The sequence below is a fragment of the Monodelphis domestica genome, chromosome 6, assembly GCF_027887165.1.
Source record: "Monodelphis domestica isolate mMonDom1 chromosome 6, mMonDom1.pri, whole genome shotgun sequence".
In the NCBI taxonomy this organism is placed as follows: Eukaryota; Metazoa; Chordata; class Mammalia; order Didelphimorphia; family Didelphidae; genus Monodelphis; species Monodelphis domestica.
Window position 1 is genome coordinate 290,030,550 of NC_077232.1, and position 20,654 is coordinate 290,051,203.

The 20,654-nt window shown below is 38.5% G+C and overlaps 1 protein-coding gene and 1 pseudogene across 1 annotated transcript in view; both read right to left on the reverse strand.

The window, feature by feature from the left end:
• Positions 1-6,753, reverse strand: part of AFP (alpha fetoprotein) — a 41,450-nt gene extending 34,697 nt beyond the window's left edge. Inside the window, exons 1-4 of the mRNA XM_001375070.4 lie at positions 6,610-6,753; positions 5,188-5,239; positions 3,760-3,892; positions 1,591-1,805 (exon numbers count right to left, since the gene is read on the reverse strand). Of these exons, the coding sequence (XP_001375107.1) occupies positions 1,591-1,805; positions 3,760-3,892; positions 5,188-5,239; positions 6,610-6,694 (485 nt within the window). The 5' untranslated portion in view covers positions 6,695-6,753. The remainder of the gene's footprint in view (positions 1-1,590; positions 1,806-3,759; positions 3,893-5,187; positions 5,240-6,609) is intronic.
• A 12,875-nt stretch (positions 6,754-19,628) lies between these two features.
• Positions 19,629-20,212, reverse strand: LOC100617902 (ubiquitin-conjugating enzyme E2 L3-like; annotated as a pseudogene).
• Positions 20,213-20,654: the final 442 nt, after the last annotated feature.

Here is a 20,654-nt window from a genome sequence, read left to right on the forward strand (position 1 = left end):
AGGGACTATTTTGGTTTTGGTTTTATTGTGTCCCCAGTACTTAACAATAACTGGATCATCCTATAGCAAGTATAAGAAAAGTCTATCAGATCGAATACAATGAAATCAAAGGTCTCCGACCAGAAGCAATCTCTTTTTCCGTTGAGTTTCCAGGCACAGGGCATCTGGGAAATTTTGTATTACAATTATTGAAATCCATTTTATTCTCCCCACTCTTGTGGAAGGACAAAGAGTCTGACATGATTTTTTTACATCCATTAATGCCCTGCCACCTATAGCTCCTTTGATGTAGATGATCAGTAAATAATCCTTGAATGAATAAGTTTAATAAATTGACATTTCTTCACCTTCTACCATAAACACTTCCTCATCTACCTTAATTCTAATAACTTCCCTCTGTTGATTACCTCTAATTTATCATATCTGTGTGTGTGTGTGTGTGTACCTATTGTGTGTACCAAATTGTTTGCATGTTGTCTCCTCCATTCAATGGTGAGCTCTTTAAGAACAAGTAATTACTCTTTTTTGAATCCTCAGTTCTTAGCACAGTGCCTGAAATAAAGTCGGAGCTTAATAAATTCTTGTTGACAGTCTGACAATTCACTGGTCCCAGAAGGCAAATTTAATAGTGCTGCTTGTCCAGCATCTCATTTCTTTCTATTTTTCTATTTGTGGGCAATTTTGTAAACACACTGCTGATCCATGACTTGCTCCTTAAGGAATAAAACTGGGAGCTCATCCTTGAGGTCAGATGGCTGCGTTTAACCCCAGAACGTCAGACAGCGCCTCTTCCTGAGTAATTGCCCGAACTGATTTTATGGCATCTTTACTATGTGGTGCTTGAGAATAAGAGAATAGAACTGAGGATGCACATGTAAGCTCACCTTTTCATGTGCCCCAGAACTGGCAAGGGCTTTCTACAGTTGATCTTCCCACTAATCCTGGAGGTAGGTGCAATCCAGAGACTGGCCTCCTTGCCTCTCCTCACATAAGACATATCCCTCAGTTCAGGGACTTTCTCTGGCTATCTGCCATGGCTGCATCTCTTCTTCCTTGTCTGCCCCTCGTGGCTTCCTGGCTTCCTTCAAATCTCAACAAGAACTTCATCTTCAGGATGTCTCTTCAGGTTCTCCTTAATCTCATGCTTTTCCTCTTTGTACATAATTGTTTGTCAATTGTCTCCCATTAGACTGGGAGCTTCTTGAGGGTTTTTTGTTTTGATTTGATTTGATTCGATTTTTGCTTTAATTTTATTTGTAATCTAAGTGCTTGGCACTCCGTTAGGAACACTGTACCTGATGCTGATTCCATCAGAGAAGTTACCCAACTGTCTAGACAGGGTCACTTAGCAAATCAATACTGAGGCCAAAACAGACTTGGATCTTGCTGACTACAAGCTACATTTGCCCCTCTAATGAAAGAGCCCACCCCAATATTCTGATAGCTGGAATGCTGTGCCAAAGCCGGCAAAAGGCAGAACCATCATAATATGCTACGCCAGGAGGCTTCACTTGGAGCAAACATTTGAAGGTAAGTCCTAAGCGCTCAGCTACTCAGCATCTCTGTAAAGGACCAACCCTGCCTGCTCACCTGTTCATGAAAGTTGCCGGATTCTCTCCATGTGCTTTGCAGCTGTGGACAGCTTCTGGAACTTGGAATTCTGGGATGGAGGCTGCGCTGCCCCTCCTTTTGTGAGCCAGCAAACACCCTAATCTGTCGCTTCCGACCACACTGCAGCAGTCAGCAAGCCCGTGCTTGTCTGAGATGTCTTTGTCGTGACAGATTTCTTCCAACAAAGCAGACAGCTGATACAAGAGAAGGGAAAGAGGCAAAGAAGCCGCTTTAACTTTGGAAATCTACAAATCTCACTCAGACCTACATCCTATCCCCGACCCCTCACCCAAGCGGGGCTAGGAAAATACCCTCGCTGGGCATTCCAGTCTGTTGGTTTCCTCTCTCATTCTTCGGACACAGGTAGCTCTGACCTCGGGGACCCTAGGTGAGGAGTGGGGGTGGCTAATCACTTCTGGAGCGATCACCTCGGTGGCGCTACCTATGCTCCTGAATCAGCTTGCGCCTGGGGACCAAGGTCTGATGCTGGCCTCCTAAATGCAGTATGCCACATCAGTGGCCAGTTGCTTTCAAATGTGAAAGAATTCCAACCTGAAGGTGGTGGCAAGTAACAGGGATTTAGAAAGAGTAAATGCCTTTTATCAAAGCTAAAAAAATAGGGGGCAGCTGGGTGGCTCAGTGGATTGAGAGTTAGTCCTGGGCTCAAATCTGGCCTCAGACCCTTCCCAGCTGTGTGACCCTGGGCAAGTCACTCAACTCCCATGGCCTAGCCCTTCTGTTCTTCTGCCTTGGAACCAATACACAGTATTGACTCCAAGATGGAAGGTAAAAGTTTATATATAAAAAAAAGAAAAAGAAAAATGTGCTTAAGAAGGAAATGGCAGACCAACTCAGTATCTTTGCCAAGAAAACTACAAATGGATCTCCAAAGAGTCAGATATTACCAACTGACAAAACAACAACCAAAACCCAGTTTTGGGGGCAGCTAAGTGGCTCAGTGGATTAAGAGCCAGACCTATAGATGGTAGGTCCTGGGTTCAAATTTGGCCTCAGACACTTCCTAGCTGTGTGACCCTGGGCAAGTCACTTGACCCCCATTGCCTAGTGCTTTCTGCTCTTCTTCCTTGGAGCCAATACATAGTATTGATTCTAAGACAGAAGGTAAAAGTTTAAAAACCAATCAAAAAAGGAAAAAGAAAAGATATATGACTATCCTCCTCCTTTCTTTGCAGAGATGGGGAAGTATGGGTATGGAATGTTGGGTGTACTCTCAGATACCATCCATCTCTTGGCAGGTTTTGCTGAACTATTTTTCCCTTCCTCTTTCTTTTTTTGTTTATTAACAAGTATGGTTCATTAGGTAGGACAGGGGTATACTTGAAAATAAAAGTGATATAAAAACTAAAGGTGCTAATAAAAAAATTGAAGTGAAATGTTAATAATTTTTGTTTTTATTATTTTTTATTTTATGTTAATTAAATTTTAATTAATTAATAATTATAATATAATATAAATAATATAAATAAATAATAATAAAATAAATTAAATGTTAATAATGAAAAAATAAAATGTTAGAGATGAATATTGAAGCTTTGGTCCCCATAACAGCTATGATGTTTTTAAACCTTTATCTTCTGACTTCTGACTTAGAATTGAAACTATATTGATTCTAAGGCAGAAGGGTGGTAAAGGCTAGGCAGGTGATATTAAATGACTTGCCCAAGGTCACACAGCTCGGAGGTGTGTATTATAGCAGTTATGATTCCCAAGGGCTAACCTGAATATGGAGACAGAACACCTGGCAATTGCCAAAAATCATAGAATGGAAAGTACCTTTGAGCTCCTCTAAGTCAACCTCTTCGTTTTCCCTATGATGAAACTGAGGCACACAGAAGCAATGAAACTTTCCAAGTTCACATAGATAAATAGGATATGAAACGTCTGACTCACTCCCTTCTGGTGTCACAGTCTCACAAATATTTGCCTGGTAATATTACCTCAAAGAGCACCTTGTTCAAAATGATCTTAACTTATGATGAAAAACTAAAGACTTTCAACTAGTCTTGAGGCTAAAGGGAAAAATAAGAGATATGGAAAGCAGCCCTTTTCTTGTTAGGAAAAATGGAGGTACTTGGAATTTTTCTATCCTACTTTATGCAGCAGATAGACACTGTGAGCCATACCGACCTGCTTTTCTAAACATTCTTTTGACTTCTCTTTAGCTCCAAGTTTCTCAAAATCAGCCAAGAAATCTTTAACTAGTTTGTCTACTTCCTCATAAGTGGCTTCTGGAATGAACTGGACAAAGAATATGGTGGCACTGAAACAAACAAACAAAAAAACATATGGTGGATTTACAAGTCAGAAAGACAAAAGCATAAAGCGTATATTTTCCCAAGATACTGACTTTCTAATGGCAGCCAATCCTACCCAGTTCGATTACTTCCAATGAACCAGGATCTAGGACTCCAAACAAAGCTTCAGAAACCTCACTCTCTTTACCCACAACTAGCCTTCTGCTAAAATACAAAAATGAACAGATAATACAGGGAACACTACTTTCTGCTTTGTACCTCACTTGCCCCCCTGAAAAGCAAGATTCCTTCTGCCTTTGGCTCACTTGGCCTTTGAAATGAACTCCTTAGCAATATCCATCTCTAATAGGAACAAATTCAATCCTTCAGAAGAATGCCTTGTTCAATACCAGGTAGAACTTCTGGTAAATGTGTAGAGCATTAATTGGCTTAAGAAAAGCGCTGAAAAATGTAGGAAGTAATTGGAATGTGCCTCCCCAAAAATGGGGGCCAATAACCCAAAGGGTAATTTATTAATCCCAAGTAACAGGACATAGCATCCCATTTCCTTTGAAAACTACTTCTGAGATTTCTGCAGAGAGAATGAAGCTATTATCCATTAGAATCAAGTGCCTTAATTGTTCACCTAACAGGTCACAGTTGGTTAGATACTCAATGGTCCTGAATTTTTAAAATTAAATTATAATAATCTATAAAACAAAGAATTGTATAGGTCATTGAGCTTATTCAAGGGTGTATTTGATTTAAGTTTCAAGAAGTCTTGTATGTGACATCAGAAGCAAGAACAAGTCACCCTTTCTATAATCATTTTGCTTGAAGCTAAGGATAAGTTCTTTGGAGGGGGGTGCATGGATAAAAAGGATATTATTCAATATACTTTAAACTTTCTAAATCTCTATATTTAGGGGGCAGCTGGGTGGCTCAATGGATTGAGAACCAGACCTAGAGATGGGAGGTCCTGGGTTCAAATCTGGCCTCAGACACTTCCCAGCTGGGTGACCCTGGGCAAGTCACTTAACTCCCATTACCTAGCCCTTACCACTCTTCTGTGTGTATTGGTTCTAAGACAGAAGGTAAGGGTTTAAAAAAATAATAATAAAATAAATCTCTATATGTAGGCACATATGGTTTGCAAACCTGTCAAACTATATGTCTCAAAAATCTCAGTTAAGTTTTTGGCCTTAAGAGACACAAAGTAACATAATTTAGTAAACTTTAATAAATGGAACTGCACCAAGACTTTTGGAACATCCTTAATTCATAGGCATATTATAACTAAATTCATATAAACAAAACTCACAGGTCACGCAAGTTTGCTTCTGTTATGCTGTGGGGAGAATTTGATGTCGAACCTGGAAAACAAGATTTAATTGAAGTTGTGACAAATGACATTTTAGACATTTTGCATTCAGGAAAACAATTAGTTATAGATAAATGTGGGGAATCATAGCTTATAAAAAGTTAGCACTCATCGAGTCTAAACCCTCTCATTTTCTAAATGGAGGAACTTGAGACATTAAAAGACTGGCCCAAGGACATACGACAAATTTGTGAAAGGGTTGAGTCTAGAAGAAAGGTCCCCTCAGCTCCTGTCCAATGTCCTTTCCACCCTGCTAAGCAATCTTGATGTCCACGCAGAATGGACCTTCAATTTCAGGCTCCATTTTAGACATGAAAATCTCACCCAACTCATAGACTCTTTGAGGAAAAGGGCTTTGGGGGTCATTTAACAATGGAGGAAACCAAGATCCAAAGAGTGTCTTACTTGGCTAATGTTGTAGTTCAAGAGGCAGAGCAAAGAGCCAGTTGGGTTCAAATCCCACACTGGCCTCTTAATACTTGTGGCCCATAGTTAAAACCTTGGACCCCAGTTTCCTCCTCTATTAGATGAATCAGGATCTCTGAAACTTCCTTCCAGATCTAGATGCATTTTGATATGAATAGTGAATGAGTGACAGAGCTGAGAGTCAAACTGAGGTCCTATCAATGGAACTTTTTTCTACCTCAGGTAAAAGCCAAATCTTTTGGTGCTGAGCAAATCCTTCTTCTGCTACCCTTACCCAGTTAGGATGCACAGGGAATGGTCAGACCCCTTGCAAAGGAATAAGACAATGATTTTGGCTAGGCAGCAATCACATCGTTTCCCTAGATTCTTCTGTCGTTCTTTTAGGACTCCTTTCTCTCATTTTCCTTTCTCTTTTCTCTTTCTGCCATCCCCCTATCCAAACACACACACACACACAGAGTCTAAACTCTATTTTCCTGTATTAAGCTAGAGGATTTCATCTACCACTAAGAAATGTATTTAGAAGTTCAAGGTTTTCTTCCCTAAGAAGGATCTGAGGATGAGAAAAGAGTCCCTTCTGGGATTCTTTATGTAAGTCATGATCTCTGGGGTTTTTCACAGACATGCAAATTTACTTAAATGGGGACTAGGTCACTAGAAATGTTCAAGCAGAAATCTGTCAAGAAAGGGATACGGTCAAAGTATGATCGTTCTAAATGATCCCAAATCCCTTACACAGAAAAGGAGGTTATACAGAAAATACTTGTTGAATTGAATCATGTGCAGGATTGGCTAAGATTGGATAGCAAATCCCAGTACCTGTGAGATCATGTCAATTGCATGGGTCTTTCTTGGGTAGATGTCCTTGTTATTACTTGAGGCTAATTCTGCTGAAAAAAAATATAGTCAAACATACAAAAAAAAATGGTAGCTCACCTAGTTCCAAGGCACTTGTGTGAAGTAGTTTTGATTCAGCAAAACTTAAAAAAAGCAGCAAGAAAATAGAAGCTTCCCACTTCATGATGTCAATTGTTCTCCCCAGAGGACTTACTGCTTCATGTTGAAAGTCAATCTGAAATCCTTTTATACTCTTCAAAAGCAATGCCTGTTACCTATTAACGACTTGTTAGTCTATACTTCATTTTTTTCTTAGCCTGTTGGTTGAAAATTGGACAATATGACAATAATTAACAGCCTAAATATTATTTCCGTGCTATTTTCAAGGACAAAGGCCTCTTCTTGGCAAAAGAAGACCTTGGAAATCCGTTCAATTTTTAGAATATGGACAAATATTCTTATCACAATACAGAGTATTCAAATAGATACTGGTCATTCTCTCTTCTGAAGGGAATGGCCCTCCAGAAGACCTAACTTATGCCTAAAGTGCTTAGTCATCTTTTTTTGTTGTTTTTTTGCAAAGATGCTGAAAAGATAGTGCATTGTGTATTTAGGAGATGCCAGAGGATGAATAAAGTCTAACTTTACCTGCTCAAAATTATGAATTGTTAAGCATCTCATGAGATTATTTCAACTGTAACTTATTGCTATGGATCTCACTCTGGGAAAATGTGAACAAGTAATATTATGTATGCTATTTTTGGCTAATACCAAAAAAATTATAGATCCCACATATATCCTTTTGATTCCAAAAGCACACTAAGGCACACAATTTATATATCCCTAATGATGTGGATTATTCATCCATTTGGTTTTTTAATCTATGGGATTTGCTAAAAATAAATCCACAATGTGTTTTAAATAAAATTTATATTTTAAAGCAAGTAAGTATACAGATAGACAACTTATTGTCATTACATATAACCTATGTCCTAGAACGAAAGACCATGTGTTTACACAAGCAAGGTTCAGTCTTTGGGGCCTCTCTCACAAATATCTCTGACTCATGTCCCCACACGGACATAGAGTTTCCTTTGAAAAAAATCAGATTTTGGTTCCTGTGTAGCACTCTCAAAAAAAAGGGGTGGGGGAGGGAAAAACATTAAGGCTACTCAGCTCCCATGCAAGCACTTAAAATAATAATAGTTCATATATAAGTGGCTGTGTGGTCCAGTAAATAAAAGGCTGGATTTAAAGTTAAAAAAGCTTTGGGGAGCAGCTAGATGACTCCCTTCCCATACACCCCACATTCCCAGGTAACTAAGCAGTCCTCTAGAATTATTTTGTCATCTAATATCCTGTCATTCCCTAGTCAGAATTCATAGAAAGTCTACACCCCCTCTTTTCCCAGCCTGCAAAGTCCATATAACTCATAGTATGAGTTGAACTAGTCAAGGTCTGAGACTGCTCTTCCATATAATACTATAGTTCTGTTCTTCAATGTTCCCTCACTCTAGATTCCACTTGGTCCATTCACTCCTTTTTTATTGCCTTTCTGCTCCTTGAGGTTCCTACAGCTCTCCTTCTACAAGAGAGCAGCCCAGATGCTAAAACAAGCCATGAATCGGTTGTTTTTAATGTTTCAAACGTGTTATCAATGGCTCAAACAGAATTCAGGGCAAGGATTAGTCACACCCTTTAAGGAGGCATCGATTCCAGAACAAAGTCTTCAATGTAGTCTCAGTGGAAATGCTGAGAGCTATGGTGTTAGAAAGCAGCTAGGTAGCATAGTGGACAGAGCACAGGGTCCGGAGTCCGGCAGTCAGGAAGACTTGACTGCCCAGCTGAGTCATTTAACCTTCTTTGCCACAATGTCCTCATCTGTAAAATAAGCTGGAAAAGGAAATGACCAACTACTCCAGATCTTTGCCAAGAAAACCCCAAATGGGGTTAGGAAGAGTCAGAGGTGACTCAAATGACTGAACAACAACAAAATTGTATTAGAAGCCACAAGTTTTAGAACCTAGTAGAGAAAAGTAGTCATCCACCTTCTGCTCTGGTTGAGGTGCTTGCCACAACTACACCCTTATCCCGGGAGAAAATTGAACTACCAGGAGAATGAGGCATCATGCCAAGGACCAGAAGACCTAGAATTTGGGTTGTTGCTCAGACAATACAGAATGAGATGAAAGTGAAATCTCTTCAGCAGATTCACCCATCTTCTGAGAATCCATCATGTCCATGCTTTAGTATTATACTGGTTTAATTGCCCCAATTTCCATAAATTCTACCTTCTCAAGGATCTAAATAGTCCCTGGGTGACCACCTCCTGGTACAATAAAAATTAAAGATTATAGTTTATGTTTCAAGTATAAAATAATGTCCCTCATTAATCATCTATTTTAGGTATTTCTTTTGTGAGAGAGGCAATAAATGGCTGTCTTTTACCTAATTTCTCCTCTATACTTTGAGTAACTTTCCTAGAAAGAATCCTTTTGATTGACCCCTTTTGGAGAAATCTTAGATATGAGTAAACCTAAAATTACTTAAGAAATTTCTCCCTGCGGCTATGGGATAGATGCCTAATGAACTGGTGAGAATGAGATGAACATCATGTTCTTTTCTTAGGGTCAGACACCTTGAGGACGGAACATGACTTTCTGAGTCTAGAACTAGAAATTGTATGGGTACAAAGTTTCCCAACCCCTGCCCTTAGCCATGATTGACAATAGATGTGAACATTTTAATTAGCAATTGCTGGCTATCATACATGTTCCTCAATACAGTTGGGGTTGTGGATTTTTTACTAACATTTTGCCTCCCACTCCTTGCCTACTAACAAAATACTTTCATCATTTCTAATGACTTGATAATGAATTTCTACCAGAGAAAGGTATTTCCTATTGAAAAATTGAATCAAGAATTACACCTCCTCTGAAGCACATATGTAACTGAATTTCCACTACAGGTGAAGGCTAGTTATTACTCATCTCTTTTGCCATATTGTTGTACATTCCCAAGAAAATGTCAATCAACCAATGGCCCAAAGCCTAGAAAGTTTTTGGAACAGATCCCATTCATAACAACAGATACAAAGCAAAATTATTATCTTCAAAAACTATTCTGAAACCTTGAGCTTCGTGTATCTGCTACTACCTGGAAAACCAAAGATCTTGTGATGGCTATTGTACTCATAGCCCTTTGATATTTAACTTTGTATTCCTATTTAAACAATCAATGAGTCAATAGATGGATTGACATGACTCCTAGGCAGTTACTGCTAGGAAAATGTTGCCAGAAAAAAGTCAAACTGCAAAATTGGTAAATATACCATGCTTAATTCATTGGGGGATGTTTTCTTGACTGTCCTTGGAAATTTGAGAGAGGAAGAGGGAGAGAGACAGACAGACAGACAGACAGACAGACAGAGAGAGAGAGAGAGAGAGAGAGAGAGAGAGAGAGAGAGAGAGAGAGAGTTAGGAAGAATCATCCATCTTGTGCTATTATATGGAAGGAAGGAAGTATAGCCTGGATGCACACACCCCTGTCTTCTTTATCCTGCCTTCTGTTGGGTTGCTGTTGCAACATGGTGGTAACTGGAATAGGGGGTATATTCAATATACAAACTGTTCATTTAGGGGAAGAAGAAATGAAAAGAGAGACAAGTCTGACTGTTCTAACTGCTTATTTATTCTTGTACCTTCTAACAAGCTTCCCTTTTTATTTGATTCATATGTGAGTTTCTCTGTGATTATAAATAATACAAAGGGTTGTTTTAATTGCCTACACATGTGTGTTTAAAGCTAGCACAAAGAGAGATGGAGGTGGGGTGATCCTTTCAAAACAGAAATCCTTAACCTTTTTCGGGGTCCTAGATCCCTTTGACAGTCTAGTGAAGCCCCAAAACCCTTTCTTGGAATATTGCTGTTGTTGAAGTAGCAAAAAGGAAATGTTAAATTTTCATTAGAAGTTAGTGAAAATAAAGATTTGCCATCCAAGTTCATGAACCCTCTAAAATCTTTATACATATTGAGTTCTCTGTCTTCTCCCCTCCTCATTTCATATTGCTCAGATGCCTTCTCCTAGGTCTCCTTCAGATTCTGTCTCACATGCAAAAGTTATCCTGCTCTTTGTAAAGACAAACCCCTCTACATGCACAGATGATTCAATTTCTTCTTTTCTTCTCCAGAAGATTTCCCCCTCTATCATCCTTATTTTCTTACTAATCTTTTATTCTCTCCCTATCTGCTGGCTTCTATCCTGATACCTACAAGCATGTCTGTGTCTCCCTCAGTCTCAAAAACTCTGACTTTATCTATCTTTTCCCATTAGCTATCATCCTATAAGTCCTCTCTTTGGTGGCTAAATTACTTGAGGCTATATATATATATATATATATATATACATATATATATATATATATATAGTGCTTCCACTTCCTTTTTCTCACTCTCTTATTAACATTCTGAAGTATGAATTCTGATCTTATTCAACTGAAATAGCTCTCTGCAAATGATTTCTTGACAAATTTTCTTTCAATGATTTCTTTCAATGATTTCTTGACAAATAATGCCAGATAAAATGATTTTTTTCAATCTCCTTTTTAACTTCTTTATAAGTGTAAATCATCCTTTCTCCTTGACTCTGTTTTTATGATACTCTTCTCTCTTGATTTCTCCTCTTATCTCTCTGATTGTACCTTCCTTTGCTGGATTTTCATCCCAGTCAAGTCCACTAATGATGGTTGTAACCCATGACTCTCTCCAAAGTCCTCTTCTTTTCTCCCTCTATATTATTTCTCCTAGTGACCTTATCTGATTCTATGGATTTAATTATCATATCTCTGCAGATGATTCTCAAATCTATTTATCTGGCTCCAATCTCTCTCTTGACATCCAGTTTCACATCCTCAACTACAAATTGGAAATCTTGACCTGGATGTCTTATAGATGCTCCAAACCCAACTGAACTCATAATCTTTTCCCCCAAATCTTCCTCTCATTCTAATTTCCCCATTATATTCAAGGTCATCACCATCTTCCTAGCTACCCAAGTTTTCAATTTACCTATTCCACCTCTTATTTTTAATATCTCCTCTTTTGTGTATTTTAGATGTTTATTTATTGATTTTCTAAATTTTCATAATGCATTTTTAAAAATGTGTTTCTTAATAAGCTACATATTGTGAAATTGTGTTTTCTTTTCCAATTCATTACTCTTTAATTTTATTGGATTATTTCATTTATTTACATTCAAAATAATGAATTAAATTTATATTTTCTACATTTATCTCTAATATTTTACAAACTAGGATCTTCTCCCTTTCTCTGTAAAGATAATACTATATCTTTCTAAAAAAATTTTAGCTTACTAAATTTTAATGCAACCTTATTCCTCCTGCAGCTCTTTCCCTTACTCTCAAAACTCCCATCTCATTTGTTACCTCTTCCTCTAGTTTTTAGTTTTAACTTCTTAGTTTCTTTTTTATCTAGTTATTAAAGAAATATTAGTTTCTTCCTTTCTTCCTGATCTAGTTATTTGATTCTTTCCCCTTTTTTCTTCTTAGTCAATTCAAGTTAAATTCTCCTTAACTCTTTTCCCCTTCCACTTGTTTTGCTTGTTAATTTTTAATTTCATTTTCTCTGCCTTGTTTCTAAAAATAATTTCTTTCCTTGTTGTCTTTAATATTTATCTTCCATTTCTGTCTATTCTAGCCTTTTATTCACTGATTTGTGACCCTTACACTTATTTAGTCCTTCATTATTCTCTATATTCCTCGTGGAATTAAAATGTATTTATTTTTGGTTCTCTTCTTTTTTGTTTGGTTATATCTCTTTTAAACAGTTCAAATGAGATATCTTTGAAGCACTTAGCACAGTACTTAGAATACAGTAAGCACTTAATAAATGCTTACTCTCTCCTACCTTCCTAGACTGCTTGACACTCTGCATAGACTTCAATAGTCTTTGCGATTCTCTGTACTCTTTCCTTAACACACCTTGCATTTATTCATCTTTGTATGTTGCATTCCCTCCTCCTAGATAATGTACTTTCTTGAGAGAAAGGACTATTTCCCTTTTAATTTTGTGTTACCAGAATATGGCACACTTCCCTGCACATCATCTGTGCTTTATAAATGTTTGTTGTCAAATGGAATAGAAAACTGCTATTTCAAAGATGTATATCAGTCAATGAATAAATTCACACAAGCTCATTTAAGATTGCTGCATGGGTTTCTGGGATATATTTCTGAGACAAACTGCGTTGCCTCTTTTCATGAAAGAAGAAGATATCAGGGAAAAGGTATGTTCCTTGAAGTAGGAAAAGATGCTAAGTGCATAATTTTATTTTTAAAAAGACAAATTCTAGAGTGGTTTAAGTGATGAAAGGTCCAGAGATTGTAACAAACAGAGCTGAGTTTGAAGTATATGAGCTTAGCTTTGATTCTCCTACCACACACACACACACTCTTAATTTGCCATTCTTTGCTGTATTACTTATGATAAAAATTAATCATAGTTAACATGTATTGTAAATTTTAGATTTATTCCACCCTGTTTTGTCTTTAGAATTCTAGCAACCAGAAATGTATACACCCCCACTTAAGGATTAACTGTGAGGAAGATGGCCTATGACCAACATGTGCTAGCAAAGGACAAATCAGAAACAACTGACAGACCCCCTGGGCTGTCCTAAGCCAAGCTTAAGATACTATTGGTACATATGAGATGCAGGAAGTGATGTAAAGAACTGCCTATTTATTTCACATCACTTTCTCTCTCTCTCTCTCTATCTCTCTCTCTCTCTCTCTGTCTCTCTCTCTCTCTCTCTCTCTGTCTCTGTCTCTCTCTCTCTCTCTGTCTCTGTCTCTCTCTCTCTCTTTCTTTCTCTCTCTGTCTCTCTCTCTGTCTCTCTGTCTCTCTCTGTCTGTGTCTCTCTGTCTCTCTCTCTGTCTCTCTCTCTCTCTGTCTTTGTCTCTCTCTCTCTCTGGCTCTCTCTCTGGCTCTCTCTCTCTGGTTCTCTGCCTCTCTGTCTCTCTCTCTGTCTCTCTCTCTCTGTCTCTCTCTCTCTGTCTCTCTGTCTCTCTCTCTGTCTCTCTGTCTCTCTCTCTGTCTCTCTCTCTTTCTCTCTCATCCTCTTGGTGATGTTGGGCTCTCTTGGCTACATTGGGAGCTCTAGGCAGCATTTTGGTGTGCTTGTGGGGTTTGGCTCTGTAGTGTGGTTTAGGTGAGGTATCTTCCCTGAGAGACCTTGGTGAGTGGAAAGGCTGCTGATTCCTCCTTTCTTTGACCTCCTGAAAAGTCACTATCCTTCCTCTGAGGAAGCCCCTCATCATGGATGAGGCCTCATGGCTGGAAGCCAAGCTAGATTTAATCTTCTGAGAAGGCCCCTTGGCTGAGACCTCTGAACTCCCTTTGACTTACTCTAGGCCAGAGAAAATCTTCTACCCTTACCCTCTTCTTCTTCTTCTTAATTTCTTCCTTCTATTATCTATTATAAAAATCCCAAACTGACTTGAGTATTTTATTTGGATTGAATTTAAAGCCCTGGTGACCACTAAAATAATATATTCAGTCAACAACCATAATTTTTACCCTTAACAGTATATAGAGATATAAGATTTATGAAGTGTTTCACAGGTATCTCATTTTATCTTCACAATACTCTCAGACGGAGATGCTATTATTATTCTCATTTTACATATCAGGAAACTGACTCAGAGAGAGAAGACTTGTCCAGGGACACCTAGTTATAGTGTCTTAAAGCTAGATTTGAATTTGGATTTCCTTTTTCAATTACCCACCTCATTTACCTGCCTCATTTATTGGAAGGACTGCTGAATTTGAAGTCAGATGACCTAGTTTCAAATCTTACTTACTACTTATGTGGCCTTGGACAAGTCACTTCTCTTAGGTGCATTTTATTTAACCTCTCAAGAATTTTCTTCATCTTTAAAATGAGGGATCTATGATCTTAATATCATCTTAGTTAAAGAAAATATGTAAATAATTTCATTCTGATTATTTTTCACCTGAAATACAAATAGAGTCACTGTGTTCTTAAATCATACCAAATACTAGGTATCTGTCACTTGGGTATTTCACATTGCAGTATTTCTTCCATTGGAAAGATGGAGAAATCCTTGCCCTCTGTGGTTATCCAGTCTATGGTTTGGAATTTTCATAGTGCAATGCCCAACCTAAACAACCAAGGTTGCAAAGGCATTGCTCTCAATGGTGCCTCCTTTTTAAATTTTTAGTGTCTTTTCATTTCTTATTATATGAAGAGTAGCAGTAAATTCTAACCCTTTTCACTAATTCAGTGGAGAAAGGTGCATCTTCTAGGCAATCATCTTATCCAATTAGGTTTTATTATTGAGTATCTAATCAAGACTTTTTTTACCTACAATTTTGTTAATGTTATTTCTGGCTCTTCACGACCACATCTGGGGTTTTCTTGGCAAAAATAATGCAGTGGTTTGCCATTTCCTTCGTCTTCTTACAATACACAATAATATTCAACAGTACTCTACCCATTAGGACTCTGTGTACCTTCAGATAATAAGTTATTACCTTGGTGGTACTTAACACACACCCAGTCCCACTAGTTAATGCTCAGTAGAAAAAGCAAACAGTAAATCCTTGAGTCTCAGGGGTGAGCATATATATGTATCTGCATCTTGACAGAATCTTCCATCTACCTTGAGAAAAAGTCTATCACCTTTTTCTGACTCAACATTTCTAGACTGAAAGAAATGAAAATCTTCCCTAATAGACCTGGAGTTTTCCCAAATGGCTGTGTTATTGAGATGACATGAGTATCACCTGCTAAAAGGTGACACCTCAAGGAGATCCTCCACTGATACACCTCACCTTCTGAGGAGAGCTCCTGGCTATTGCTCTTCCACCAATCAATCAAAAGGGAAGTCTAAAATGACTACTGTATGACAGACTGTCACTGTGCTAGGAACCAAGACAAAAAAGGAAAAGGAGCTTGCATTCTATTGGAAGACATGACAAGTCTCTATGAAATAAATGGAGTGGCTTGTGAATGGGGAGAAAGAATAGCAAGGGACAGAGAGCAAGCCATACCTCATGGAGGAGATGGCATTTGTGCTAAAGTCTGAAGGAAACTAGAGCCTCTAGGACATGGAAGTGAAGAGAAAGGAATATCAGGGAGGGTGGCAGCTTGTCCAAAGGCTCAGAATTGGAAAGCTGTGAAGAAACATCAAGAAGGTCAGTGAGGCCAGACAAAAGAATGAAAAAAAAAAGGAGAGTGATAATGACAAAAAGGAAGCCAGAACCAGCTACTACTTAAAGACCAGGAGAATAATATGTATTTGATCATAGAGGGGAAAAGAAGCCAGGAGAAGTTATTGAACAGGGAAATGGTGTAATCCAACTTTATTATTCTCACTTTGATGACTATGTGGTGAAGGGATTGAAAATAAGAAAAAATAGGTACAGGGAAACCTGTTAGGAGAGTTCAGAGGCTGGGTTGGACTTTACTTACATCTTAGATTCCCTGATTCCAATCTTGTTCATTGGCCATGCATTGATTGATCAGCATTCATACCAACTACTACTACTACTATTATTACTACTACTAATAATGCTAATCAACATTTATGTAGCACTTAACTATGTGCCAGGCACTGTACTAAGCACTATGCTGTCCCTATTCATTTGGTCTTAACAACAATCCTGGAAGGTAAGTGCAACTATTATCCCCATTTTTCAGTAGGGTAAACTGAGGCCAACAGAGAGGTTAAGTGATTTGCCAAAGGGTCACCCAACTAATAAATATATGAGGCCAGATTTGAACTTATCTTTTTCTGACTCCAGACCCAGGGCTCTACCCACTGAGTCACCTAGCTATCTCTCTGAGTTACAACTTGGTTTCTCTATTATTATTATTACTATTATTGTTATTATTATTATATCCCTCTCTGAATGGCTGTAGCCCAGACCTCAGCTTGGATCCCTTAGCATGGGTCTCTTGTCCAGTCTGGTTCTCATTATTCAGCTGCATTATCCATGGCATGACCTCACCCTTCTGCCACCACATTTTCTACTAATGAAAATATTCATTGTTATTGTTTGTCTTGACTTACACATGAATTGTATTTAAATGAAGTATAGTTGCACAAAGCCTTCCAGAGTCATCAAAATCAAGATGAGTAGTCATGGCCAAGGATGCAGTGGATGAGCTTGGCATCTTCAATGTCTGACCAAGCCCTAACTTCTCTAGAGCAATTGCTTCAGCTACCTTCATGGTTAATGGGACAAATTATTCTCATCTGTCATACTGTCAGGAGAAGTCTCCACAACTTGGGGTAGCTATTTCCCTAACTCATCAAGGAGTTTGAGGGCTGTTATCTACCCTCAAGCTGGTTAAGCCCAGCTGCCAATATGGTTTTACCACTAAATTCTGACCAAGCAAGCAGATGGGGAGACCAGAGGCATGACCTGCATGTGGTACAGTGGTCCCCTGACATAATCTGACTAGTCTGCCACCACAAAGGAGGACAAGAGAAGTCAGAGTCAAGCATCTCCTCTTCCCATAGGTCCATCCACAACCAGAGGATGATCACCCATTCCTCCATCCCAACACTTTCCTTATGGGGATGCTACCCCATCTCTACCACACATCTGGCCCCTTACTCTGCCAAGAGGTGTGCTCAAGCCAACTCACATTATACCCCCAAAAGCCAATTATTAAATTTTCAGGGCAAGATCATTAGAAATGAGTAAACACTGCAAATCAGGGCTTGATTTATTATTTTGTTGAGGCTGTCTAGATTTAAGAAAATGATGGAGAAATTCTTAATAATGCAGATAAAAAAAACTGCTTCATGAGTACATTTGTTTGGAGAACTACTTGTTAATATTAATGTGGCTAGTGACTCTCTGAAACTTGCCTATTGACCATCCTTATTTCCAGAACCCACCTTGATATTTTTTTTACAGATATATTATCAAATAAAAAGAAAAAAAGAACCCAAACTTTCATATTCTTGTCATTCAAATTTTGCGATTTTTTTTAAACCCTTACCTTCAGTCTTGGGATCAATATTGTGTATTGATTCCAAGGCAGAAGAGCGGTAAGGGCTAGGCAACGGGGGCTAAGTGAATTGCCCAGAGTCACACAGCTGGAAAGTGTCTGCGGTCAAATTTGAACCCAGGACCTCCCATCTCTAGGCCTGGCTCTCAATCCACTGAGCTACCCAGCTGCCCCCCATTCATGAATTAACAAGTATGGAGTTAGAAATTTTGGTCTGGGGAAAACTTTAAGGTGGGAAATACAGATGAATTCAAGGAGGGTAACATTATGTGGTACAAGTGATCATCACATACCACAGAAAGATCAGTCTAGACTACAGCCATGACAGTTTATGCCTTTCTATAAAAACAATTGAGGCAAAATTGATGTTTTACTAACTGTTAATTATTATAACACTCTGTTTTATTAACTTTGGGCCTGCAATTCTATCTTTGTCTCCTTTCACTGGTCAACTTGAAGACAAAAAAATATGATAAGCAAAAATAGTTTTTAAAATATTCAGTAAAAACGACAGTCTGATATTTCTTTTTGTTTTTACAATGCCTACATCTCCCAATATATCATCCCCTCCAGCCCTTCCTGGAGAGACATCTTTCATATGTGTAACTAAAATTAGAAAGGTAAACTAACCTATGCCAGGTTCAACAGCCATAGTCTCCCTTCCTGGGTAAAGAGATCTCTATTTAAAAGATAATAACTTGATTAATTTAATTCAAAACAAAGCACAAAGCAGTAATGAATTTAGCAAGTGCAAAGAAAACATTGATCCATAAAGATCTGAAATTTAAACTGGGTCCTTTCTTCTGGAAGTGAGAAATTCAGAATACATTTAATATGCACCTCCCTGAGAAACCTAAGTTCTCTTGATTGAGCCCATATTTGAGCTCATTTGTCACCAAAGACTCCCATGCATTAAAGGAAAAAAATATATATCCCTACATCTTCAGCAAAGCAGCTTTGCAACATTTGTCCAAAAAGGCATTGAAATCAGCAATGGCATCCTTGAGTTGGTCATCAGTGATCTTGGGTTGTGTTTCACAAATTCCACAAGTACACTGCCATGAAACTACAGAAATGGGTGGAAATTGGGAAGAGCAGCCATGTTGGCCAGTCATGCATCATCTGCCCCTAATTCTAGTTCACAAATAAGAGGAGGGAACACTGCCACTGAAGTCTAAAGTTTGGAGAAATATATGAGTAAAGATGCTTCTTTTGAAGGCATCAGGACCTCCTTAGGAAGCATCTCATCTAACAAGAGAGAGATGCACCCTTAGTTTGCATTATGCAAAATGACAGGTCCACCAGACAGTGATCTACCCCTCTGTTTGATCCTAACTTGGGGAGAAGTAGGTTTATATGGGTTACTAGGTGCCAGGGTGGAGGTAGTGCTGACCTTAAAGTCAAGAAGACCTGAGTTTGTATCCTGCCTCAGACAATCACAAATAGCTAGTCACTTGAAGTTTTTCAGCCTCAGTTCCCTCATATACAAAACTGGGTTAATAATAGCTCCCAACTCTCAGAGTTTTGTGAGGATTAAATGACAATAGCAAGTAAAGTACTTCGGACATCTTAAAGCACCATATAAATACTGGTAGTTGTCATTGCTATTAGGTACTATTCAGTTATGGACTTTTGCCCCACAAATTTCAGCTGAATATCCTGTACCTCAATCACTTTCCGAATACTTTTTTCTAACAGATATTTGCCCAGTCTCAGAAAGGTTTGTTCATGCTGTCAGTAGAATGGCTTTCTCACTCTTCAGAATGGAGGAAATACATTTGAGGAAAGCAGGATACCCAACTCTCCTTGTTTGTTTCTTTTTCTGTTTCTCCTCTTCTGAATATCTTTTAAAAATTTAACCCTTTCTTTACAGGCTTACCTAGACCACTTTTGATTTTAAAAACTATAGTAAGTTAGTAATGGTCACAAGTTAATGCCAGGAGGTGGCACCTGTCAATTTCCCAGAGACCTGGTCAGGGAGTATTGTAAATGTATGCCTTATGGTCTCTGCTCACCCTGGTTGGAATCAATCTTGGAAGGTTTAGTCCACAAGGTCACTTTTCCCCATATTTCTTTGTAAACTCTTCAGTGTTCTTACAGAATTTTTATGGTCCTTATTCTTCAACTAGATCAGCTAGAAGGAGGTACCCAAGTCTTTTACCAGTGCTATGAGGGACTGGATGTCTTGGTCAGTTTTTGTCGCTAACTTCCAGTTTTCAACACTAAGGACTGGCAGACAGACCTGCCCTTTTTTCATAAATATTCAATTGGGATGGTAAATCTTTGTTTTAAATGTGATCTTTCTTGGGTGGTTTGAATAAATACTCTGTTAGAAAGTTGATTTCAATTCTGAAGGCTCCCTTGTCATATGGAGGGTTGTCAGTAATGATGAACCCTTTGCAAGTCAATAATTTAGCTTAATCAATTCAGATGTTATGGAAGTTTTTCATCCCACATTTATGGTTTTCTTCCAGCTCCATCATCAGCTCCCTGCTGGCTGCCATCTTGGGTCTCTGGTTCTCACCTTCTGGAAGCATGCATAGGTCACTGTGGATGGCGACTTGTCCACAGAAAAGGTCTTGGGTACAAATGTATCATCAAGGCAATGAAGCAGGGGCTATATATAGTTCACCTAGGATTCCCTTCAGTATTTAGTGACTCTTTCCTCACTTGTGTCTTTTCATTTAAGTAGTACAGAATGGCAAATACAATAGCCAGTTAAAGGGGGGCTGAAAAGGCAAATGGAGTGAAATAATCGATTTTAACAGACTTCCATCACCTTTATGGCCGTTGATCTCATGTGCTCATTCCACTAGGTAAAGTCTTCACATGCTCAGGGAAGATGCCCCCTGCCTCAGTAACAGAATTAAAGTCTATCAGTTTTCCTCAGCCTGGTTCAGCCTTCCTTTTGAGATGCTTGACAGGGGTATAGTATTTGCCCATTCTAAATTCTTGGAACCACAAGGAGAGCTATCCAAGAAACATAGCACTGAAAATGGCTCAGGAAGCTCTCATATCAGAGGTCTTCCCTAAACATCACACACACCCCTGAACTACAATGATTTGCCCAAAGTTTGAGA